The 19,834-nt window shown below is 37.8% G+C and overlaps 1 protein-coding gene across 1 annotated transcript; it reads left to right on the top strand.

The window, feature by feature from the left end:
* Positions 1 to 3,117: 3,117 nt before the first annotated feature.
* LOC102442664 (GRAM domain-containing protein 1C-like) lies at positions 3,118 to 15,288 on the top strand (the record flags this gene model as incomplete). Its single annotated transcript, XM_014450535.2, has 5 exons — positions 3,118 to 3,202; positions 10,979 to 11,082; positions 11,647 to 11,742; positions 13,501 to 13,581; positions 15,238 to 15,288. Coding segments are annotated over 5 exons (417 nt in total), but the record flags the coding sequence as incomplete, so codon positions are not given.
* Positions 15,289 to 19,834: the final 4,546 nt, after the last annotated feature.

Here is a 19,834-nt window from a genome sequence, read left to right as displayed (position 1 = left end):
GAAAGCCGGTTTCTAGGGTTTTGTTTAGCTTCTATATTTGCAACATAGTTGCTTAGAGTTGCATCTGAGAGGCCGGCAAGTCAGGCGGGGAACATTGGAGTTCGCCATCACTGGAGCAAGCAAGACTCCCTGTTCGCTTCAGTGCATGGCTGCCGGCCGCCATCTTGGCTGACAGTTAATTTGCATAAGGATATGCTGATTAGCCAATGGGAAGGGTAGCGGTCGTACGCTAATTACCATGTTTCTCTTTTATTAGTGTAGATGTAGTTACAATATGGTTGTATTTGTGAGTAGCCATTTTGCTATTTGTTTTCTCAATGTTTCATATCTTTTTTGTCTTCTTTTCCCCTTTTAATTCTCTCTTTATGTGCCAAATATTTTTTAGGATACCACTTAAAATTTTTAAAAAAAATTTCAATTACAGTGTGCATTCAATATTATTTTATATTAGTTTCAGGTGTACAACATAATTTAGGATACCATTTTAATTCATTTTGATTAAAAATATAGCCCAGGCTGGTGTTGCTAAGTGGTTGGAGCGATGGCCCATGCACTGAAGGGTTGAGGGTTTGATTCCTGGTCAAAGGCTTATACCTGGGTTGCAGGTTTGATCCCTGGCCTTGGTTGGGAGGCAACCAATTGATGTGTGTCTCTCACATTACTATTTCTATCTCTTTCTCCCTCACCCTTCCTCTCTGAAATCAATAAAAACATATTATTAAAAAAAATTAAAAAAAATTTTTTTTATTGCCTGGCCAGTGTGGCTCAGAGGTTGAGTGTTAACCTATGAACCAGGAGGTCACAATTCAGTTCCTGGTCCGGGCACATGCCTGGGTTCTGGGCTTGATTCCCAGTAGGGGCCATGCAGGATGCAGCCGATCAATGATTCTCTCTCATCATTGATGTTGCTATCTCTCTCTCCTCTCCCTTTCTCTCTCAAATCAATAAAAATATATTTAAAAAATTTATTTGTAGAAATTATCTACTTGTTGAGTCATTGTTGCCAAACTTTCCTTTAATTCTTTAAGCATGGTTCTCTTTAGTTCTTTGAATATATCTATACTAATAAAAAGGTATGCTATTAGACCGGACATCTTCTGGGAGACCTTTCGGATGTCCTTCTGGACAAAGCCACGTTGGTGGGACTGAGGCAGAGGCAGTTAGGGGTGATCAGGCCAGCAAGTGAGAGCAGTTAGGGGTATTAGGCCTGCAGGAGAGAAGTTAGGGAGATCAGGCTGGCAGGGGAGAGCAGTTAGGGAGATCAGACTGGCAGGGGAGAGCAGTTAAGGAGATCAGGCCAGCAGGGGAGAGCAGTTAGGGGCGATCAGGCAGGCAGGCAGGCAGAGCTGGTTAGGGGTGATCAGGCAGGCAGGCAGTTGAGCGGTTAGGAGCCAGCAGTCCCGGATTGCGAGAGGGATGTCCAACTGCTGGTTTAGGCCCAATCCTGCAGGCATCGGGCCTAAACCGGCAGGGTCCCGGATTGGAGAGGGTGCAGGCCGTACTGAGGGACACCCCCCTCCCGTGCACGAATTTCGTGCACCAGGCCTCTAGTTTATAATAACTGCTTTGATGTCTTTGTCTGCTAAATCTAGTATCTGGGGACCCTGAAAGAGCCAATTGCTTGCTTTTTTCTTTCCTTATTATGAACCACATTTTTCTGTTTTCTTTTGTATGTTTTATACTTTTTTTATAATTGTACAATTTAGATAATATATTGTAGCAACTCTGGATTCTGATTGCATCCTCTCTGCCCCTAAAGCTTGTCATTGCTGATTTTTGTTTATTAACTTACCTATAATAAATCTGTGAAATCAGTTTGTCCTGTGGCATGTGGCAACAAATGTCTCTGCCCTGTTTATTATTGTTTTTATTTAAAGATGCCTTCCCAGGAGTCATCCTTTATGCCAGTCAATGATTGGTCAAAACTGTGCTCAAATACATAGAGCCAGTAATAGGTGTTTTTTTCTCTTCTGCTGACAGATTTGTGTGTAAATTGGGGAAAGCATTTAAAATTCAGACCATTTTCAAGTGTGCCTCAGTTTTTATCTTCCCCTGAGGCTTATTATGAGTCTAGCCAGGAATGTGTGGATAGTTGGGATCTCTCTAAATCTCTGCTACATATCATGCAGCCCCTGCTCAGCCAGAAATACATTGAATGTTTATCAAGCCTACTTATGGCTGTCTCTCCCCCCAAGATCTCTTTGTTAAGTCCCCTGCTAATCTGCCAGTCTGCTTGTTTCTTGCCCCCATTGGATCTACAATCTACATTCACTTTGATAGCTTCAGAGTTTTCCTTTGCACTTTTGGGCCTAGGATTTTCTGCTTTTCACTCAGAATGAACTCAATCCACTCTCTCAGCAAAGCTGCTAGTTTTCATGACCTGTTCTACCCTCAGAGAACTACCGCACTGACTTAACTGATAGGGTAGGAAGAGTAGTGGGAGCTGGCTAATGAAACAGTGCCCCAGACCTCTACTACTAGTATTTCCAAGTTCAGTAGATTTTCATGAACAATTATTTTTCAGTTTATTGTATGCATTTGGTCAGCTTCCAATAATTTGAGGTGATTTTTTTTTCTTAATCATCACGGTGGGGGGTATGTTTCCATTGATTTTTAGAGAGAGAGAGAAGGCAGAGGGAGAGAGAGAGAGAGAGAGAGAGAGAGAGAGAGAGAGAGAGAGAGAGAATCATCAATGTAAAAGAAATAGCACAATTGGTTGCCTCCTGCACGACAGATTGGGGATCGAACACAAAAACCTGGTTACCATATGTGTCCAGGGAACTGAACCCTCAACCCTTTGGTGCACGGGATGACGCTCCAACTGAGTCACACTGGCCAGGACTGAGGTGATTGTTTTTTGACAGTTTTTTCCCAGCTATAAATTTGCTTTTGCAGAGAGGATTTGCCAAACTCTTCACTCCATCATGCTGGTAACTTCCTTTACTTCCTTTTGGTGTTCTTTGAAATGTTTATTTATGTGGTTTTTCATCCAAAGACATACAAAATGTTGCATCAAAAGCATATTATTTTAAAGTTCATTTAAAATGTATTTCTAAGATGCTACATTTCAGTTCCTTTAATGAGTATAACAAAAATTTAATCTTTTCATTGTTACAGATTTCAAGTTCCACCTATAAAGACAGGAATGAGGAATACAGAAGACAGTTCACACAACTACCTGACACAGAGAAGCTGATAGCAGGTAAGAAAGACAGGAAGTTGCAGAAAACCACTTTACTACCTCATTATCAAAATAGAACTGATGAGTGACAATACTCTAGAAAATTACAGCTTTTGTGCTAGACAGAAAATGTTTTTCAATATAAGCAGCATGTTATTCATCATTACACAATGTAAAACTAAGTTGTAATTTGAGGAGGGGTGATGTCTGACTTATAAAAATATTAAATAATGGCTAAGAAAATAGAACTAAAGGGAAATGATTTGTCACAATTTCTACTGGTGCTTCTTTCAAATGGTTTTGTAAGAAAAATTTAAATTTGATGTTCAATATATATTATCTTTCCCCAAATAAAAGATACTCCTTAACAGGTTGTAGAGCAATTTTATAAAATTTTCTAGGGCTATATCATTATTCGTGTAATCTTTCAGATATAGATGTTTTAGGAGCAGATTTTAGTCATTTTTCTTACAAAAGTGCGTTATTTATTTTTTTTAAATTTCAGAGAGGAAGGGAGAGGAAGAGATAGAAACATCAATGATGAGAGAGAATCATTGATGGGCTGCCTCCTGCATGCACGCCCCTCACTTGGGATCGAGCGGGCAACCTGGGAATGTGCCCTGACCTGGTATCAAACCGTGACCTCCTGGTTCATAGGTTAATGCTCAACCAATTAGCCACGCTGGCTGGGCAAATTTTGCTAGCTTTCAAGATCATTCTGGTAGGAGTGTAGAAGACTTAATAAAGGTTGAAGAGATTGGAGGCTGAATGCTCTGTCAGGGGACGGTGAAGACCTGGTTCTGGAAGCTAGAAGTCTAAGATTAAAGTGCTGTCAAGGTCACTTTCTGGTGAGAGCTCTCTTCCTGACTTGCATGTGGCTGCCTACTCACTGTGTCCTGACATAGCTTTTCCTCTGTGCATGTGTGCACAAGGAGAGAAAGAACCGTTATTTTTAATATAAACTTAATATAGATATTTTACAATAAAAATATAGAACTGTGTTTTTGTTTTAGTATATATTTTATTTAACCATTTATCCACTGAACTTTCTCAGATTTCTGATACTCTTTTGCAGTACTTAATACAACATAACTGAATTTCTAGATAGCTAGAGTACTTTAAAGCCCAGTATTTAAAAAATCATAACAATAAATTAAAGCAACTTTTAAGAAGAACATTTAAAAGTACTACATTCTCATAATAAAATGTTCGAATTCTACAAGAGGGCATATAGTGAAGGTGAGTGGCCCTTCCAATGAAGCTCACGCCAACCTTCTTCCTGGGGGATAACTACCTTTAGTAATTTCTTATTTATATTTCCAGAAATTTTCTGTTTATATTCCCAGGGGAATATACATATATTCCTAAGAGAACTCAAATGGGAGCACACTGTGCTTGCTTACTCTTTGAATCTTGTTTAGAGCTCTTTCTATTAGCACTGCTTATGGATCCACTTTATTCTTTTAATGGTTGCTTAATATTCAATATGAATTTTGTACCATAATTTATTTAACAAATCCCCTAATGATGGAATTTTTATTGGCTCCTGTCTTTTACTATTACCACTAATGTTACTTTGAATCTTCTTTTATGTTTGTTTTATCACACATGTGCACACATTGTAGGATAAATTCCATGAAGTGGAATTGTGGCAAAAGGGTAATGAACATTTAAAAAGTTTACTGTTGCCGAGTTATCCTCCAAAAGGGTTGTACCAGTGTTTATTCTCATCAGCAGTGTTTCTAAGTACCTGTTTTGCCATACCTCAGGAACTTTGCTTTAGCAAGATTTAGTAGCTAGAAATGGTGCATAGTCATTGTTTAAATATGCATTTCTTTAATTAAGAAGGAGGTTGAGGATCTATTTATATATCTTTTTCTGTGAAGCTTTCTCTTCATAAACTTTGCTTGTTTTTCTAGTGGTTATTTGTCTTTTTCTTAATTTGAAGTAGCTTATTAGATGTTTAAAAAATTAGATTTTTTCCATGTGTGTTGCAAATGTTTCTTGCCAGTTTGTCAACTTGAAGTCAGATACTTTTCATGGAAACCTGTATACTAGTATGAGTATCTTACTCATTATTGCTTTATTGAAAGAAATTAATTTGATGACACAGTGTTGTATAAAACATTAAAGCTTTACAAAAAAATATTAAATCATTGGGGATCCTACTACCTCTAGATAATTTTCGTTAATATTTTATGGGCAGTTTTCTAGATATTTTTTCAGTGTGTATATTTGCTTTTCTGGTAGAAAATCTTAGATAATCTCATTAAATATCAGATAATCTCGATTTGATGGGCGAGTTTAGTAAGGTCACAGATTGAAAGTTAATTGAAGGTAAAAGAAAGAATCATATTAATATATACTTACAATAAACAATTTGAATTTGAATTTTACAAATACCATTTATATCAGAGCCTCCCAATAATGAGGTACTTATGTATAAATCTAACAAACGTGCAGGCTTTCTATGCTGACAACTGGAAAACATTAATAAAAGAAGATCCAATAAATGTTTATGGATCAGAAGACTCAATATTGTTAAGATCTCAGTTCCCTCAAATGAAAATCTCAGCGAGCTTTTTCATAGATATTAACAAGTTGATTCTAAAATTTATATGGAATATCCAAAAAAAAAAATAGAATAGCCAAAATAATTCTGAAAAAGAAGGAACAAAGCTGGAGGTTACACACTACTTGATTTCAAGACATTATGAAGGTAGTGTAATGAAGACAGCATGAGATTTGCCAAATAATAGATACTTAGATTAGTGGAACAGAAAGAAAAGCCCACATAAAAATTCATGCAAATATTGTGAACTGATTTTTGAGAAAGGTGTATATTCAATGGAGATAAGTTAGTCTTTTCTTTTTTTTTTTAATATATTTTATTGATTCTTTACAGAGAGGAAGGGAGAGAGATAGAGAGTTAGAAACATCGATGAGAGAGAAACATCGATCAGCTGCCTCCTGCACATCTCCCACTGGGGATGTGCCTGAAACCCAGGTACATGCCCTTGACCGGAATCGAACCCGGGACCCCTCAGTCCGCAGGCCGACGCTCTGTCCACTGAGCCAAACCGGTTTCGGCGATAAGTTAGTCTTTTCAACAAATGACGCCAGATGATTATTTTGCTTTTAAAAAGATTCGTACACATCCAGTCCTGGCTGGTGTGCTCAATGGTTAGAGCATTGGCCCTCCCACCAAAGGGTTTCAGCTTTGATTCCCTGTCAAGGGCATGCACACGGGTTTTAGGTTCAATCCCAGGCTCCAGTTGAGGTGGGGGTAGGAGGCAACCAATCGATGTTTCTCTTTCCATTTTCCTTTCTTCCTTCCACTTTCTCTAAAAAATCAATGGAAAAAATATCCTCGGGTGAGAATTAACAACAACAACAACAACAAAAAAGATTCACACACATCTCAAAGGAGCTGAGAAAATATTTACAAGTTTTCTAAAGAGAATGCTCTGAGAAAAGGGAATGGGGGTCTTTTCCCTTTTTGCACTGAAGAAAATCATTTTTTTTTTCCAATTTGTATTTGTCTCAGGTTAAAAAAAAAATAACATGAAAAATTTAAAGTATGAAACATGACAATGGTTATCTTTTGTAATTTAAATACGAAATCTGAAAACAATCCTAAAAATGTTGTTCTAAGGTCTTCTTAAAGCAATGTTCATATTATTGGGCTCCCAAAAATGATTGCTGCTAGAAAAGAATACTTTTGCATGTGTATTTCCTGAATGATTATTTAAAAAAACACATTCTTTTTTTTCCTTTTTTAAATTGGGGTGACAATGGTTAACAAAATTATACAGGTTTCAGGTGCACAATTCAAAGACTGTGACTCTGCCAGGACTCAAACCTGGAACCTTTGAATTAGAAGTTCATTGCGCTAACCACACTCTTTTAATTCACTGTCATCTCTCTTATGGATAGACTAGGGGCCCGGTGCATGAAATTCGTGCACTGGCGGGGGGCGGGGGGTTCCTCAGCCCAGCCTGCACCCTCTTACATACTGGGAGCCCTCAGGGGATGTCTTACTGACGGCTTAGGCCCGCTCCCTGCTCCCCTTGGGGAGCGGGCCTAAGCAGCAGTCTGGCCTCCCTTTGTGGGAGGCGACCAGGCTGATCAGGGGAAGGCACCAGCCCCATCACCCCGCTGCTGCAGCCACTGCCAGTCACCGCAGCCAACAAGGTGTTTTCATCAACACAGACTCCAGTCCCTTCACCATGAAAAAATGACAACTTTCTTTAGGCATTTTCAAGATGTGTCTTTCATATAATAATAATTTTTTTCCTTTTTTTTTTTTATCCTCACCTGAGGATATATTTCCATTGATTTTTAGAGAATGTGGAAGAGAAAGGGAAAGACAAAGAGAAACATCAAAGTGAGAGGAACACTTTGATTGGTTGCCTCCTGCATGAGCCCTGACCTGGGCCCCGGCCAGGGAGGAGCCTGCAACCTTGGTCAGAATTGAACCCAGACCCTGCAGTGGGCAGGCCGAGGCATTATCCACAAAGCCAAACCGGCTAGGGCAGGATATGACATTTCTTAGCCCTCCAGCAGCGGACCTTTGTTTTTTTCTCCAGGAGTGTGGTGAAAAACCCTAGATCACCTTTTTGGATTCTTATTACCCAAGTTACTAAGAATATTACCAGTGGCATACAGGTAGCTTAGCCAATGAGCGGTCAGAAAAGGTGTTTCCTCTGTAGTTCACACTGATCGCCGGCTCGGGCCCCCCGCCCCAGGCCTGACGCCTTGGCCAGAGGCATCGACCCCCATCCACCCTCCTGAATGCCCGCGCCGCCCCGCCCAGGCCTGACGCCTCTGGCCGAGGCTTTAGGCTTGGGCAGGGGCCCCCCGCAGCTCCGATGGCCAGCTCTGCCCCTGCCCAGGAGCCCCCTGGCTCAGGCCCTTCCTACGCTGCTCAGGGCCCACACAGGGCCTACCTTGGAGTGACCTGGGTGCTGATGATGTTCCCGGAACCCAGGCCACTGGGCACCTATGTATGCAAATTAACTGCCATCTTTGTTGGGTTAATTTGCATACCAATCCAATTGGCTGGTGAGCGTAGCGGAGTGACACCAATTTACATGTTTCTCTTTTATTAGTGTAGATATGCCTAAATTCTTTGGTAAAACTAAATAGTACATATTGTTTATTTAAATATGTGCATACTACTTATAATGCAAGCTTATTCTAGAAATATATGGTTCACTCCATCTGTATTCCCATAACACTGTACATATTTCCACTATATACATTGTTTCATTATAGTTATTAAAATAATCTTTGAGTTGGAATCATTCAATTTTGCCAAAATTGATCATATAATAGTAAGTTGATGTACCACATATCAAAATGACTTATGTTGCTTATTGAATTTACTTAATTTTATTCTAACTTTTTAGTAATCAATTATAAAGTAATAAAAACCCATAAAATGATTTTTTATTTTTGTTAATCCTCACCTGAGGATATTTTTTCCATTGATTTTTAGGGAGTGTAAGGGAGGGAGAGGGAAGGAGGGAGAGAGAGAGAGAAAGAGAGAGAGAGAGGGAGAGAAAGAGAGAAAGAGAGAAAGAGAGAAATTGACATTGATTGGTTGGCCCTCGCAGGACTGGGAAATCTAACCTGCAACCCAGGTATGTGCCCTTGATCTGGAATTGAACCCTTGACCCTTTGGTGCTAGGACCGATGTTCTAACCATTGAGCATACTGACCAAGGCCATAAAATGATTTTTTGAAATTTTTTTTATTGATTTCAGAGAGGAAGGGAGAGGGAGAAAGATAGAAACATCAATGATGAGAGGGAATCATTGATCAGCTGCCTCTTGCATGCCCACCCACTGGGGATCAAGCCTGAAGCCTGGGCATGTGCTCTGGCCAGGAATTGAACCGTGACCTCCTTGTTCATAGTTGATGCTCAACCACTGAGCAACACTGGCCAGGCCATAAAATGATTTTTGATAAATGTTACTTTCTTATTCCATTATATATGAATCAGATTGTTAACATGACTCAAATCAGGTAGACTATTGCTTTCTGAAATGCTGATAATTATGAGCTTGTTTATCAGTAAGAAAATTGGGAGCAAAAAAAAAAAAATCCCTTTGCTTTTAAAATATTTTGGTCATTTCTCACAAAGCTATTATATGAAAACTAAATTTTATTGAGGCACAAATTTATTAAAATAAAATATACCTGTTTTTGGGAAACCATTTTTAAAACCAATCTATATTAAATAATCTCCAGTTAAAATAATCCAGTTGCTCACTGTGGCTTTGTACATAGTTAATGTAAAGTAATGCAGTGGTCCTCAGAGTGTGGTCCACAGAGCAGCCATGTTGGCATCACCTGGGAGCTTGTTTCACATGCAAACTCTTCATCCCAGCCCGGACATTTAATCAGAAGCTCTGGGGGAGCAGCCCAGCAAGCTGTGTTTTAATAAGTCTGCCGGATATTTCTGATGTGAAATTTGAGAAACATGTGTCAGTGGTTTCGATAAAAACTTCAGGACACCTCAAGGTGATCTTTAGCCCAATCTCTGTTTTAGAAATGCTTACTAGTAAATGAGTAACTTAATCTGCTTAATTATTTGCTAGGATTTTTTGTTTGGTGGCATCTCAGTTTTGTTTTGCTGAAGGAAGCATTTTGAAAGAGTGCATTACTTTGCTCAATTTTCAGTATTTGCTTAGAATTTTAATGACTAAACTTAAATATTTTGAGGTTTATAACCTCCACAAGTTTTCCTAAAATTCCTAATCACTGTATATATAGTTTTAAAATTTATCAGTTTAACTAAATCTCCTCATAGCAGCCTTTTATATCTTGTATAATTGGTAATTTAGCAATACTGCTAGTATTTACATTAGCCAAAGAGTCAGATCTTAATCTTAGAAGCATGGTATTAACTTGTTATAGGCAGTGGCATTTACCAGTACTCTTGATTTTGCTGGATTTTAATGCTGGTGTGGAGAGGATCAACTTTAAAAAAACAAACTAACACACACACACACTTGTTGGAGTTATCTCTCCCTCATCTTTGTCCAACATCTAATTAATCACCAATTTTCCATCAGTACTACCTCTTAATATTTTTGAATTTACCTACTTCTTTCTCTTAATACTGTCATCTTTTGGTCTGGGCCACCGTCAGTTTTCCCTTGGATTTCCAATCGATTTATCTGAATCCATTCTCCCAGTGTGAATAAAGATACAGCTGATCATGCCCCTTCCACTTAAAACTTACCAGGGGCTTCTCACCAGGTCCACAGCTCGCCAGGGCTGAGACACCCTCCCTTGCCTAGCTTCTCCAGGCCCGAGATCTGTCTTTGTATACAGTAGCTTAAATGTGCTGTGCTTCTTTCTACCATGGGGCCTTTGTAAATACTGTTTGTTCCCTCATGGTCTCGCTGACCCTTTATTGATCTTTAGGTCTCAGTTTAAAGATTACTTTTTCTGGAAAACTTTTCCTGATTAACTTCCTACCTGCCCCATCCCCCATACCTATGTATGCCTTGTTATATTCTCTCAGAGCTTTCTCTACACTTTGGTCATTATACTTATACATTTATTTGTTTATTGTATGCCTTCCCCTCTAGACTGTGTTCCATGAGGCCAAGGTCCTTTTCTGGTAACCCTAGTGTCTGGTGCACCAAGAATACGAATGAGTAAATGAATGAATGAATGAATGAACGCATGAACTAATGAATGAAGATTTTCTGTGTACTAAAGTAGTATAAGATTTGTTAAGTTGCCATGTTTTTGTGACTAAGCTGTTCCTTATTTGTGTAGATTATGCTTGTGCTCTTCAGAAAGACATTTTGCTTCAGGGACGACTATACCTTTCAGAAAACTGGCTATGTTTCCATAGCAACATCTTCAAGTGGGAAACTACAGTAAGACATATTTTGATTTGATATGTTGATACAAATAATTGCAGATAGAAATGAATACAGTACTCCTAAAAGTAATGTACTTTAAATCCTAAAGTAAATTTTTATATATTTGTATATCTCTACTTGTATATATGTAAACACAATATGTGTTGTAGAAGTGTGCAATATATTTTTCTTAATACTTTGAGCTCCATGTGTACATATGTAATACAGTCGGAGAAAGATTTCAGATTGAAAAAAGCTTGATTATACATCCTTTTGACTGCCAAAATCATGTCTTATCACAGTCTGAATTGTGTGTGTGTGTGTGTGTAGAACATGAACACCCACATGTCTTTTCACACTTTATCCTAATGTTAGAGATAGGAGTTGAAGCGGGAAATTACTGAAAGGAAGAGTGTCTGACTGCTGACTCTGTTTTTCTGAGAACAAAACAAACATGTAATTAATATGAACTCCTTTAGGTTTTTCTAGTTTGGGTTAAATTGATGTAATACTTGGTGTTTTGTGTTATATGTATTATGAAAAAACCATTTTGCAATTTTTTTCCTTTTGTGTATTTAGATTTCTATTGCTTTAAAAAATATAACCTTCATGACCAAGGAGAAAACTGCTCGACTCATCCCAAATGCTATCCAGATCGCTACCGACAGTGAAAAGGTGAAAAACTTTTCTGCCTTTGCCTTATTACATAATGTGGAGAAAATCTGCCTATACTAATCATCAGTGTTAGGAATCTAAGCAATTCTTCTTAGAATTATGGATATCTAATCAAGTACATTGAATTTCATGCTAGATTTCTGTATACTTAAATACTTATTGATGGTTAAATGACTTCTAACATTTTTTATACTTTATAGTTTAAAGAGAACTTTATTCCATATTTATCATTTCTTCATTATAAGAAATAGAATAAGCATTAGCAAACCATCCTTATTATTCCTAATACAGTAATAATTCTATAATTGTTTTTTATGCATAATAGTAATACAAACAAATGATTCTGTTGAACAGAGGTTTGGGTAGCATACAAGTAAACGCAATCATTTAAATAATATTTTAGGATGGGAATTATCTTTAACCGCCATCATTTATATTATCCACCTGTAATATCTGCCATTTCTTAGTGGAGATATATGAAGAATCTTTCTATACCCATCTGGAAAATTGATTAGGGCTCTATGTGTGACATTAGGTCACATGTTATGTATGTAATCCTATTTGGAAAAGTTCCTAGCTATGTTCTTGTTATAAAAAGTTTGCTTTTTGGAGACTATTATATAGCAAGGTTTCAATGTGTTAATTAGAAAATTATACTTTAACATCTTTGTATGAAAAATGAAAAATGTAACACCTGAAATATTATTAGTTTGATATTTTATTTAACAAATCAAACATAGGACTGAGCTTTCTCATTCCTGGAAATAAACATTTAATCATAAAAAGTCACAAACTAAGGGAAGGGAAGAGATGATACACAGAAACTATATTTAGTGCTGCCACTTGTCAGATTTTTTCATAAGAGCCTATATTAAAATGTGACTACAAAAATCCACTTAAATGCATAGGACGAAATAGGGTTACATGCAAACATAGACTTATAGGTTGAAACATGCTATTTCTCTCCTACAAAATTCAAAGCAAAGTTTATTGTTAATATGGGTGTTTTATATGTATAATTAGCAGAGATTAGATATTTCTAGATATTTGAGACTATGAAAGATGATATAATTTTTTAAAAAAATATATGTATTTTTATTGATTTCAGGGAGGAAGGGAGAGGGAGAGAGAGAGAGAAACATCAATGATGAGAGAGAATCATTGATTGGCTGCCTCTTGCACACCCCACACTGGGGATGAGGGCACAACCCGGGCCTGTGCCCTGACCAGGAATTGAACCATGACCTCCTGGTTCATAGGTCAATGTTCAACTACTAAGCCATGCCAGCTGGGTGAAAGATGGTATAATTTAAAATTACGATCCTTAAAAATTAATTTATCTCTGAAATCCACTGTATTTTTTCATATTCTTTGTTTATACTTGTCTCAAAGGGCTACCAAATCACATCTCTTTGCCGGTGTTTACCTATGCCGCCATCTTCGATTCTCCTCTATTTAGATTGATTTTCATAGTTAAACTACGATGAACATAAATAGCAACCTATTTCAAGCTCCTTTCCCTAGTAAATATTGATGAAATTGTATTTGCTGTAAGGTACAATGTGAAAGACACCTTGTCCATGCACCAATTACCTGTTTTTCATCTATTGTAACAAAAAGTTAAAAAGAGTATATAAAGTAGGCGGTGGTGACTTACTAGTTTGCTTTGACCATGGCAAATGCCAACAGAGCTTCATGACAGATACTTTCCCCATTTTTAAAATGTCACTAAAATTATCCTACTCTTTTTATTTTCAGTTTTTCTTTACATCTTTTGGTGCCAGGGATAGAAGTTACCTCAGTATCTTTAGATTGTGGCAGAATGCACTATTAGACAAGGTAAGTGTTCATACCAAAGGCAGGTACTTATTATCACAGCAACCTCCCAGTGTTTACCTAAACAGTGTTTGTGAGTTGAAAAGTTCCTTTTCATTTTTCTGGACTTAATGTTGACTAGACTATTTAAATTCCAAGAAGAAACTTGTAGTTATGAGTTAAGATATTAATTGTAATCCCCAGGGTAACCACCAAGAAAATAACTTTAGAAGTAAATAAAAGATACTTTAAATGACTTTAAGTAGTACACTAGCACTATCTATAACACATAAGAAGGCAGTAATGGAGGAATAGAAGGGCAAAAAAAGACATGACATAGAAAAAAATAGCAAAATTGCAGATAGTACATTAAATTGTTAAATGGATTAAAAACTTCAATATAAGATAGGGATAGGCAGAATGAATAAAAAAATATGATGCACCTATATGCTGTATATAAGAGACACATTAGATTTAAAGGCATAAACTGATGAAACATAAAAGCATGGAAAAATATATACCATAGACAATAACCAAAAGAGAGCTATTACTATAGTAATATCAGACAAAAATTAATAGAGACAAGGAAGAATGTTTTATAAAAATAAAAGGATAAATCTGTCTGGAATTTATAATAATTATAGACTTATATGCACCTAGTAACAGAGCTCTAAAATACATGAAACAAACACTGTCAGAATCGAATGGAGAAATAGATAATTCGGCAATAATAGTTGGAGCTTTCAATACCTCACTTTCAGTAATGGATAACACAACCAGACAGAAAATCAAAAAGGAAATAGGCCCTGGCCAGTTTGGCTCAGTGGATAGAGCGCCGGCCTGCGGACTGAAGGGTCCCAGGTTCGATTCCGGTCAGGGGCATGTACCTTGGTTGCGGGCACATCCACAGTGGGAGGTGTGCAGGAGGCAGCTGATCGGTGTTTCTCTCTCATTGATGTTTCTATCTCTCTGTCCCTCTCCCTTCCTCTCGGTAAAAAAATCAATAAAATATATTAAAAAAAAAGGAAATAGAAGACTCGAACAAAATTGTAAGCTAACTAGAACTAATAAAAAGATATCTATGGGACACTCCACTCAGAATACACATCCTTCTCAAGTATACATGGAACATTCTCCAGAACAGACCATATGCTAGATCATAAAGCAAGCTTTAATATAGTCAAACGTATTAAAATAATATAAAATGTGCTCTCTGACCACGAAGGAATGAAATTAGAAATCAGTAACAGAAGAAAATTTGGGGAATTCACAAAAAGTAGATATTAAACAGAACACTCCTAAATAACAATGGGTGAAAGAAGGGAAAATTAGAAAATACTTTGAGTTAAATGAAAACAAAAACACACATACCAAAATTTATGAGATACAGCTAAAGCAGTGCTTAGATGGGGATTTATAACTGTAAACACCTATATTAAGCCCTGGCTGGGTAGCTCGTTTGGTTAGAGCATTTTCCCAGTATGCCAAGGTTTTGGGCTTGATCCCTGGTCAGGGCACATAAAGGAAGCAACCAATGAATTCATGGATAGGTGGAGCAATGAATCAATGTCTCTCTTTCTCCCCTTCCTCTCTCTCTAAAATCAATTTAAAAATTTAAACTCCCCCTATATTAAAAAAGAAGAATGATCTCAAATTAATAGCCTAACTTTCCACCTTAAGAAAGAAAAAGGAGCCCTGGCTGGTATGGTTCAGTTATTGGAGCGTTGTCAGGTAGGCCAAAAGGTGACGGGTTCCATTCTTGGTGTGTGTGGGAGGCAGCAAATTATGTTTCTCTCTCTCTCTCTCTCTCTCTCTCTCTCTCTCTCTCTCTCTCTCCTCTCTCTCTCAAAATGGAAGCAAAGAGATGACAAAGATTGGAACAGAAATGAATGAATTAGAGAATAGAAAAATGAATGAAATAGAGAATAGAAAGATAGAATCAACAGAACCTAAAGTTCTTTATTTGAAAAGATCAACAAAATGGACAAAACTTTAGCTAAATTGACCAACAAATTAGTTAAATTAAATGGACAAAAACCTAGAAAGTCACAAACTATTGAAACTGACTCAAGTAGAAATAGAAAATCTGAATAGACTGATAGCAGGAAAGAGACTGAATTAATAATAAAAAATCTACCCACAGAGAAAAACCCAGACCCAGATAGCTTCATTGGTGAATTCTGCAAAATGTTTACAGTAGAATAGACACCAATCCTTCACAAAGTATTCCAAAAATATAAGAGGAGGGAACACTTACCAACCCACTCTGAGTCCAGTATTACCTTGAATATCAAAATCATACCAATAATATCACAAGAAAACTATGGTGTTTATGTTCATTATGTCTATGAATATAGAAACAAAAATCTTCAACAAAATGTTAGCAAACAAAATCCAGCAACATCAGTAAAGATTATATTCTAGAACTAAATGAGATTTGTACAAGGTTTATTCAACATATGAAAATCAATCAATGTAATACACTATATTAGTAGAATAGAGGACATGCCCGGCTGGCATGGCTCAATGGTTGAGCATCAGCCTAGGAACCAGAAGCGCACGGTTCGATTCCCAGTCAGGGCACATGCTTGAGTTGTGGACTCAATCCCCAGGGTGGGGCCTGCAGGAGGCAGCCAATCAATGATTCTCTCTCACTGATGTTCCCATCTCTCTCTCACCCTTCCTCTCTGACATTAATAAGAATATTTTAAAAAACAAAACAAAAATCATCTCAATCAATACAGAATAAGTATTTGACAACATTCTTTCCTGATGAAAAACAAAACAAACTAGGATTAGCAGGGAATTTCTTTGACCTGAAATAGCTAACAGCTGATATATTTAATGGTGAAAGGCTAATGCTTTCTTCCTAAGGTCAGGAATAAGACAAGGATGTCCTTTCTAGCCAACATTGTATTGAAGGTTCTAGCCAGGGAAATTAGGGGAGAAAAATAAAGGTAAAACACATCCAGATTAAAAAAATGAAGAAATAAAACTATCTCCATTTGTCAGATGACATATATATATTTCTAAGGAAGCCAATATATACCTATTAGAACTAGTAGGTTCAGCAAGGTTTCAGGATACATTATCAAAACACAAAAAACAATTATATTTCTGTATGCTCACAATGAACAATCCAAAAAAACAAAAAACAAAAAACAAAAACCCCACCCCAGTTTATTTACAATAACATCAAAAAGAATAAAATACTTGGGAATAACTTTAAGAAAAGAACTATAAGACATGGTTACTGAAAGCTAATAAACACTGTTGGAAGAAATTAAAGAAGACAAGTAAATGAAAAGAATCTCTTGGATAAGAGACTTAATATTATTAAGATAGCAATACTCCCGAGCCTCCAATTGATGTGCAGATTCAGTGCAATCCCTATCAAAATCCCAACTGGCATTTTTGTAGAAATTGACAAGTGGAGCCTAAAATTCATATGGAAATGCAAGGTATCCAAAATAGCTAAAAACCATTGTGCAAAGAAGAATAAAGTTAGATGAATTAGTCTGTTAGGGCTGCCACAACAAAATACCACAGACTTGACTGAGTGCTTTAAACAACAGAAGTTTATCTTTTCACAGCTCTGGAAGCTAGAAGACCAAGACTATGGTGCCAGCAGGGTGAATTTCTGGTGTGACCTCTCTCATTAGCTTGCAGCCTTCACACTATGTCCTCACATGGCTTTTTCTCTGTTCACCCACACTCTCAGTTTCTCTTCCTCTTTTTATATCAATGCCAGTCCTATGACACTTGGGCCTCACCCTTATGACCTCTGCCTTAGTCAGCTCAGGCTGCCATAACAAAATGCCGTGGACTGGATGGCTTAAACATCAGAAATTTATATTCTCACTAGAGGCCCAGTGCACAAAAATGTGTGCACTCGGGGGGTCCCTCAGCCCGGCCTATGCCCTCTTGCAGTGTGGGACCCCTCGGAGGATGTCCACCCCAGTGGGGACCCTCACCCCATGGAGGTTTGGCCAGCCTGGGTGAGGGGCTGATGGCTGTTTGCAGGCTGGCCACACCCCCTTTAGGGTGGGGGATCCCCACTGGGGTGCCTGGCCAGTCTGGGTGAGGGGCTGAGAGCTGTTTTCAGGCTGGCCAAGCACCCTGGCGACGGAATCTCCCAGCCTCTCCTTTTTTTCTTTTTCTTTTTTTATTCTGGGATTTATTTATCTTCTGTAATTGAAGCTTTGTTGCCTTTAGTGGAGGCCTGCGGAAAGCTTGGCTTCCTCCATCGCCGGGGGCAACCCACTCCTGCTCGCTCTAGCTCCGTGGCCATGGCTGGCTGAAAGCAGGTATCTGGGGTTTGTTTATCTTCTATAATTGAAACTTTGTTGCTTTCAGTGGAGCTCAGAGCCAGCTCCTGCTTGCTCCAGCTCCATGGCCACGGCTGGCTGAAAGCAGGTATCTGGGATTTATTTACCTTCTATAATTGAAACTTTGTTGCTTTCAGTGGAGCTCAGAGCCGGGCTGTGGCAGGCGGGGAACCTTGGCTTCCTCCATCACTGGAGCAAGCAAGCCTCCTGCTTGCTCCAGCTCCGTGGCTGCCGGTCGCCATCTTGGTTGGATTAATTTGCATATAGTCGCTCTGATTGGCTGGTGGGCATGGCTTAAGGCATAGCGAAAGTACGATCAATTTGCATGTTTGTCTTTTATTAGTATAGGATAATTCTGGAGTCTGGAAGTCTGAGGCCAGGATGCTTGTATGGTTGGGTTCTGGTGAGAACGCTTTCTGACTTACACATGGCTCCCTTCTCCCTGTCACTTGACATGGGGAAAGAGAGAGAGGGAGAGAACAAATCTGTGGTCTCTTTTTAAATACAGCGCTAATCCCGTCATGAAGCCCTACTCTCTTCACCTCATCTAAACCTGATCATCTCCCAAAGGCCCCATCTCCAAATACCATCACATTGGGAGTTAAGGCTTCAACATATGAATTTGGGGGGGGGACACAATTCAGTCCATTACATTGGAGGACTTGCATTTCTTGATTCCAATGTTTACTACAAAATGCAGTAGTCAGGGCATAGACTTACTGGTGTAAGTCTAGACATAGATTAATAGAATAGAATTGAAAATCCAGAAATACAATCTTACACTTATCGACAAAGATGCCAAAACAATTCAAAGGGAAAAGAATAATCTTTTCACCAATTGGTGCTGGAACAATTAAATATCCACATCCAAAAGAATGAATTTTGACCCCTACTTCACATCATATACAAAACATCACTCAAATTGGATCATAGACCTAAATGTACGACCTTGAAGAAACTGTAGGTGTAAATCCTCATAAGGTTTGAATTAGGCAGTAGTTTCTGAGATATGACACCAAAAGCTCAAGTGACAAAAGAAAAAATAAATTGGACTTTATCTAAATAATAAAAACTTTTATGCATGAAGGAGTCCATCAAGAAAATGAAAAGACAACTCATGGATTGGGAGAAAATATATTTGATAAGGTATTTGTATTCAGAATATATAAAGAATTCTTACAACTCAACAAGAAAAAGACAAATAACCCATTAAAAAATGGGCAAGGATTTGAATAGCGATTTCTGCAAAGAAGAAATGGTCAGTAAGCTCATGCAAAGGTGCTCAGTGTCATTAGGCATTAGGGAAACAAATCAAAACCACAGTGAGATACCACTTCCCGATCACGGGGATGGCTAAAATAAGAAGACACACGCTAAGAACTGTTGTTGAGGATGTGGAGAAAACTGGAGCCCTCATTGCTGGTGGGATTGTAAAATTCTGAAAACCATGAAAAAGAGTTTGGCAATTTTTCACAATGTTAAACACATGAGTTACTCTATGACTCCACAATTCCACTTCTAGGTTTACTAGTATGTGCAAGAGAATTGAAAACATATGTTCGTCAGAAACTTGCACTCAAATGTTCCTATTCATAATAGCCAAAAAGTGGAAACATCCAGAATGTCCTTCAACTGATGAATGAATAAGCAAAATGTATATTCATCCAATGAAATACCATTCAGTTATAAAAAGGAGTGAAGTACTGATACATATTATAATGGAGGTGAACCTTGAAACATTATGTTATGTGAACAAAGCCAGCCCCAAAGAAAACATTATATTTTCTTTGATTCTAGTTTTATGAAATGTCCAGAATAGGTAAATTCATAGAAATTGAAAAAAAAATTTGTTGCCAGGGGGAAGGAGGAATGAGGAGTGACTGCTAATGGATTTGGGTATCTTTGGGTTGATGAAAATGCTCTAAAATTAGTGGTGATAGCTGTATATG

Source organism: Myotis lucifugus, unplaced genomic scaffold (genome assembly GCF_000147115.1).
Source record: "Myotis lucifugus unplaced genomic scaffold, Myoluc2.0 scaffold_2595, whole genome shotgun sequence".
NCBI classification, from domain to species: domain Eukaryota; kingdom Metazoa; phylum Chordata; class Mammalia; order Chiroptera; family Vespertilionidae; genus Myotis; species Myotis lucifugus.
Note: the sequence above shows the minus strand (reverse complement) of the source record. Positions and strands in the feature narration are given on the sequence as shown.